The sequence below is a fragment of the Acipenser ruthenus genome, chromosome 20 (assembly GCF_902713425.1).
Source record: "Acipenser ruthenus chromosome 20, fAciRut3.2 maternal haplotype, whole genome shotgun sequence".
Taxonomy (NCBI): Eukaryota; Metazoa; Chordata; class Actinopteri; order Acipenseriformes; family Acipenseridae; genus Acipenser; species Acipenser ruthenus.
In genome coordinates, this window is record NC_081208.1 from 25,146,450 (window position 1) to 25,153,342 (window position 6,893).

Here is a 6,893-nt window from a genome sequence, read left to right on the forward strand (position 1 = left end):
CATGTTGATTAGGCCTGAATGCTGTTTTTCAAGTTCATACAACAGTCTGTTAACAGTGAGAGTGATTTCCAGTAACCAGTATACAGTATATCACTCTGCATGCTATTTGAATAGGGGTTGTTTCCCTTCGCCACATCCATGTGTAATATTTGCAATCATTCTGTTTCTGTTCCTTTTTTGAGATGTAATCCTTCTTCTCTATGTCTCTATAGTGCCTGACATTGAGTTTGCTAAGAGAACCAGTTTCAGTTGGTTATTGTCTGTGATTCCAGGTTCTACAACATTAATTTGCTACTGTAACTCACAATCGAGTCGAAGATGAGTGTATTGTCTCTCAGTACAAAATGTACGTGGTACAGTACTGAAGCAGGGGGAGCCAATAGTTTAAAAAGTAAAACTCTCACACGAGACTAGGCAAAATAGCAACAATAGATAGAATAACGAACTCATTTTAAATATGGTCCTGCAATCTCTATCAGTACCAAATAACACAATTAAATGACATTATTTGATACTAACACTGCATACAATGCCCCAAACCATCAGTTATGAACCATTTCATGTATTATGCTACTATCATGTATTATGCACTTTCCACTGTATTTAATGTATTATGCTTTTTTTTTTTACTGTATAGCATGTTTTATGCATTTCTCTGTATTTAAAGTATTATGGATTTTCTTGTTGTTACTGCATCTTGTAAAGCGCTTTGTGATGGTGGTCCACTATGAAAGGCTCTATATAAAATAAAGATTGATTGATTGATTGATATAATTGTATTGTTTTCTCAAAAATACAAAAGTTTATATTTTGGCAACTACAGATAAATTACACGTGAGTTTTCTAGTCTGATTTCTCAATGACACTGATAAGTATTGCATGACAGGCAGAATCTTCCCATGTAGTTCAATTTATTATTATTTTTGTTTACAGAAGCTTTTTTTATGGAACACGCTGTTCAGTATCTTAGAGGTATTAATATTGTATTTATTTGAATGGGTTGTACACGTATTTACATACTGGAAGAATACAGTATAACAAATAAAAACACAATTTTTCTGCCAGTGAACATGATAATTGGTACTATAATACCATTTGCTTGTTTGTTAATGGAAATTAATGGAAATACTGCCTTGTTGGAACTGCCAAAACTCTGTTGACAAAGCAAAGCCCAAATGTTTAATTGGTCATTAACAGCCCAGCAAGACAATAGACTGTTACTCACAGGCACGAAAAAACAGCAAGCTCAATATTTTTCTAAGAAGTTTGGTGTTTATCTCCTCTGATACGTGTGGTGGCTGTCAGTTTTCACTTAAGTAACAAAAAAGAAAATGATTACATCCATCGTTCAAGTGTTTAGGAAGCCTTTTTTTTCTTTTAACTCAAAGCAAATATGTGAAATTAATTGATATGAATGCTTCTTAGGATTGCTTAAAACACTGCCACCTGTAACTGCGATGGAAACTAATTATAAAGCTGTGTTTGCTATTCTGGAAGACAAAGCAAGGAAATTGGTTTTCCAGTTCAGTGGTTTAAGAAAATTAATTTGAGAAAGAGTTATCCTTCACTCAGTTTCAGAGATGTGATCTCATCCTTGATGCCAGGAGGGAAAGAGAAGAGTAACATTTCTGTGAAGAGAGATCATAACAACAACAACAACAACAACAACAACAACAACAACAGCAACAAAATTTAAATTAGATAATGATTAGATTATGGGAATTCATACAGTTGGGCTGTATCTGCTCAATTCACAAAGCAGTGGAAACACACATGTTATAAGGTGTGTGTATTATATACATGTGCTTCCAGTCTGCATTACATTATGGTACATGCTGTGCTTGGCTATAGAAATAAGTTTCTTCATTTTATTCAGATTTTATGATTAAGTGTTCAGAATAAATCAATACTGTTCTGATAGTTATCTGAGTTGTATCTGAAATTAATACATATCTCAATATCCCCTATATCCCAACCTGTGGACTGTGGGAGAATCCCAAGTGGTCTGTGAAATATGTAGAGTACTGTAACCACACATTCTTACACTACCAAAATGATTAATATACTACCCCACGCAATGCATTGCTCGTAACACAGCACGCCATCAAATAAGCTCATAACTGCAACCCTTTGTGCTATTCCTATTGCACAGATTGTACTTTTTTTCACATGCTAAAATAATTAACTGTTAAAATGTAACCACATATTACCATTTGTGATTTGTGTCTTAACAGCAATACATATAGTAGAGTATCTATATAGCCGATGTAGCATAAATATGTATGTCCAGAAGGGAGTGGTTTTATATTCCCAGTCACTTCTTAGATGCTACAGACAATAGCAGTACTTTCTTTGCTATTTTGTGATAATCACTGTCTGTCAGGAATAGAAAATGGGAAGAAATGATCAGCAGATTGCTCTGTGAGGTCTATGGCGATCCCAGCCCAGCCCGTCAAATAAAGAGAGTGTTAGATCACCATTCAGGTTCATTTAAGCATGTTCTGTTTTCTTCTCCATGGCCTTGGTCTTCAGACAGAGTGAGCTCTTTTCCTGACTCTAGCATCAAAATCTATTATTTACTGCTGATTAATACTGAGACTTTCTCCAAACGTATACAAAACATAATGGAACTACAAATGGGTCTTAAATAGCTGTTAGAGTTTGAATTTAATTTGCAGTAAACATTAAGCCCTGAGCAAGAGAGCTCTCGTTTCACTTAGGTTAATTTTAAATTGCTCCGGTGCATCGAGATGGAATGCATTGATCAGACAGAACAATGTTTTTTGTGCTACACTACCAGACCATCACATTTTCCATAAGAACTGAGCAAGCTGTGTTAGCTTTTAAGGCAAGTTTCTGTTATGAAACCAACAAGAAACAAATTAGGCATGCATACTGTAGGGGCTTCTCATTTATTTCAGTAGTTTTAAAAACCACGTATTTGTATTAAGTTAATCTGATCCTATACTTCAGATCCTTGTTTGACCAGTGTATAGAAAATTACAATAAATCATCAGAGAGCAGAAATCACTACAACAGGTGGACAAAGAGCACAGCAAAGTACACTGTTTTCAGTTCACTATTTAGATAAAAAAAAAAAAAATAATAATAATAATAATGTATTATTATTATTATTATTATTATTATTATTATTATTATTATTATTATTTAATTACTTAGCAGATGCTTTTATCCAAAGCGACTTACTGAAAATGAAACCAAAAAAAAGTATATAAAATACAAGCAAAAAAAAAAGCAAAACAATTTAAGTAATCTTATATTATTATTCAATGACATGCAGTGTGGAATTTCAATCCACTTCCAGTATAAAGTTTACTCCCAGCTGTGCTCTGTGCCTCTCAGTAATTCCCAAGGACAGGGTATATCCAGGGCAGGTAGCTGGACAGCTTCATGGAGACGCTGTAGGTCTCCACAGAGCAGCTCTTGTCGAAGGAGAGGATTCCGGCCAGGTACCATGCACCATCCTGGAGGTCCTGCACTGCAAAGGCTGCCCCTGCATCTCCCCAGCATGTGTTCTCACTGTATTTGGTGCCCACATTCTCATTCATGAGGGGCACATTTCTGAGCAAGTGGGCGCTGGAGTTGTAATAGTCGTGGCACTGTGCATGGCAGCCACAGCCAGCGTCAGGTACTTGAGGTGCTTAGAGTACTCAAGGTATATGCCCATCCCAAAGCCCGCCACGTGGCCGCCTCTTCCTTATCTACGTAGGCAGACAGATGAGCATTACATTTCGTCCCAAGGACACTTCTCCCCATGCTTAATTAGTGCCAGATTGTTTTCCCACTCTGAGCTGTTCTGGAAACGGGGATGCATAATCACCTGGAAAACCTTAGACAAACCATGAGTCAGAATAGTCAAAACTATATTAAAGGCCACCTGTATAGATGTACCACCTTTCCATAGTGAAAGATTACTTTTACAGTATATAAAGATCTACAACACACAATCATTGCACTATAGTCGAATATGCAATTGCAAAACATTAGTTGACTTTATTTTTTGTCAGACAGTCCCTTCATCAATCATTATAAGCAGGTATTGTAAAGAAATGTTATCCTAAAACACAAAGCTTCAGTTTAAGTTCTACTTTACTTTATCAAGTTCTAATAGTGATTCTCCACTCGGTTAACAACATACGTTTGCATTGAATACTGTTTTAAGTACAGCATGTACTGTTCAAAATGACCCAGTGGCCCAGTACTTGTCTATAGCAGGACATAGGAGTTTGATCCATTCCTGAGTTTAATAAGACACACCTAAGCTTGTTACCTATACACTGGAGCTGATCAAACTTTTATCAATACCTGGTATGGCTGAAGCTGCAATGCAGTGGGAGTCTTAACTCCATCCCTGTATAGAATACATACATTATTAGATTGATTAAAAGAAAATCATTTCAGCAAAGAGTTCTGTGACATCGTAAACCACTAAACACATCCTATCCACTGCACAAATAGTCCAGGCTCCGTAAAGGCTGCCAGTTACACTTGGTACACGTATGCATTTTGGCAGCTGCATTGTCTCACCTGCTCAACTGGCACCTCGGCACTGTGGTTGGCATGATGCAGTTCTGTGATGCCCACGTACACCCGAGGGAGCTCCTTCTTGGTGGCGTTACTGAAGCTGTCCATTAGGTTCCTTCTGGTGGTCAGCACCCAGCGCTCAGAGATCAGATCCCCCCCTCCCCTCACTAGATCCTCCTTCAGAGACACGAGGGCATGCCAGGGGACATTGGGAGCAAGCAGCCCTCCCCCCCCCCCCCCCCCCCACCATGCGCCGGTCACGCCGGATCGGTCCAGCCGTCCTCCCACACACGGCAGTACAATACAAGGACATCCATGTGGCGCATCCATAACTTTAAACACTCAGTCATAAGATATCCAGTAGCACTTTGCTCTTTCTTGTAGCACTTGGATTTCATGTTGGTGTAAGTAGTTCATCCACAACTATAAAACACACAATGGTGAAAAAAAAGAAAATTGAGTAAATACTTTGACATGTTTTTACTATGTCTTCAAGACTTGAATTGAAGCGATTAAGATTTTGTATATGTTTACTATAAAGTTAGAAAAGCAACTTATTTGTGTTACCTGGTGGGGTTTCTTTCTCAGGCTTCTCATTGACTTCAGTAAGGGGCTTGTTTGCAAAGCAGAGTCCGGAGATCACAAGAAGCACAGCCAGAGGAGACCTGGAGAGTAATCAATGAATCTGTCACGGCCCTGTGTGTTTACCCTGCATTCTAATACATCCCTCTTGTATATAGAATTAGTTCTCCATAAACAGCACCGTATCATGCATCCTAATAAATGACTCAGACTCTGAATTCAGGTAGTGAGCAAGTTGTATCGACCGGAAAAGAGGGCAGAGAGTTGCGCAGGATAGACTTTATCAGGCTGGCACTTTAGAAAGCAGTTTCAAATTCTTCTCTGATGATTTGGCATTCTTTGGTTGTAAGCCGTCAGTTCAGTTTGCAACATAATGACTAATTATGCAGACAAGCTAATTCACCAAGCCTCCTGGAACAAAACAACAGTATGCTCCAGTACTGGTGTGTTAAAGTATCATAACTGCATCAATTGTTGCAGATGCCATGCTTTTAATATGTTTCCCTGTGGAGTTAAAATGCCTGCTAGGAAGATTTGAAACGAATACTTTTTGTGCGGCTGGAATGGATAGCATAGTGTGTTGCAAACCCCTGAAGCTGAAGTAGCACTCTGCAGCTGCTTGAGCTGTAGCAGATAGACAAGGTATAGGTATGAGCTCTACATCTACTCCTCAAACGAGGATGATTTGTTTGTACAGCGGTTAAGGTGCTCATTTGGATAGCTAGGTTTCTCACAGTCTATATTTTACACTTAAGCAGTCCTGTTTCTATTGGGTGGTCTGCCAAGTCCTCACTGTAAATGAGGCTATGGCCGAGTAGGTTCTAATAAAACACATTAAAAATAGAAAAAGGAACACACAAAACATTTGACCACACAATAATATGATTAGTGAGCCAGTTTTACCTTGGTTATTTCACATCAGTTTCATGAACATGAAATTCTTTGCACAAGGAGCTCAAGTTTTGAGATCGAAATTGGAATGAATTATTGTTTTTACCATTACACAATAACATTAAGAACTAGAGTTGCCAACAACTTTACGGCTTCCAGTACAAGTACAAGTACCAGTACCAGTACCAAACAGTTTAGCAAATAGTGCAGAATACCAGTACCAGTACCAGTAACAATCGGTTCACCGGTTCCCAAGAAGAAGATTTTTGCATCTGAACTGAAATCTACACGGGATGATACCTGCCAAGTTTCATGTTGATTGGTTACACCGTATGCGAACAGGAGCAGTTTGAAGTTGAAAGAAGAAGAAGAAGAAGAAGAAGAAAAATCCTAACAATAACAATAGGCTTCCCAGCCATTCTGGCTTGGAAGAAGAAGAAGAAGAAGAAGAAGAAGAAGAAGAAGAAGAAGAAGAAGAAGCAGCTTCCCAGCCCTATGGGTCTGGAAGCCTAAAGATAGCTGGCTGGACAATCTTTAAAAAAATGTGCTTTTTGTCTTGGTGGTTTTGTTTTACAAATATGTGCTCCTAATAAATTCTGGTTACATCACTTTTACTTTAAAGTGGTAAAGACATACATAATATAAAAAAAAAAAACTACTTACGACATGGCGATGTGTCGGCCAGCATAGGGTGAGAATGCCCTGAGCGGTGAATGTTTGACACTTCCCATAACCAGGAGTCGCGATCCAGAACTATCCCTGTAAATTTCACAACCATTTTAATGTGACAGGTCAAAATAGCTCAAACATGCCAAAGTAGTCTTTCCACCGGCACAAATTCTTCCGAAGTTAACCTTTTGATTTCCCATTTTCAC

The 6,893-nt window shown here is 38.3% G+C and overlaps 1 protein-coding gene across 1 annotated transcript; it reads right to left on the reverse strand.

Moving 5' to 3' along the window:
* Positions 1 to 3,359: 3,359 nt before the first annotated feature.
* hp (haptoglobin) lies at positions 3,360 to 4,875 on the reverse strand. Its single transcript, XM_058994093.1, has 3 exons — positions 4,549 to 4,875; positions 3,750 to 3,841; positions 3,360 to 3,582 (listed from the first exon to the last, which is right to left on the reverse strand). The coding sequence occupies exons 1-3, from the start codon at positions 4,873 to 4,875 to the stop codon at positions 3,360 to 3,362; spliced, it is 642 nt and encodes a 213-aa protein (XP_058850076.1).
* Between the last annotated feature and the right edge of the window lie 2,018 nt (positions 4,876 to 6,893).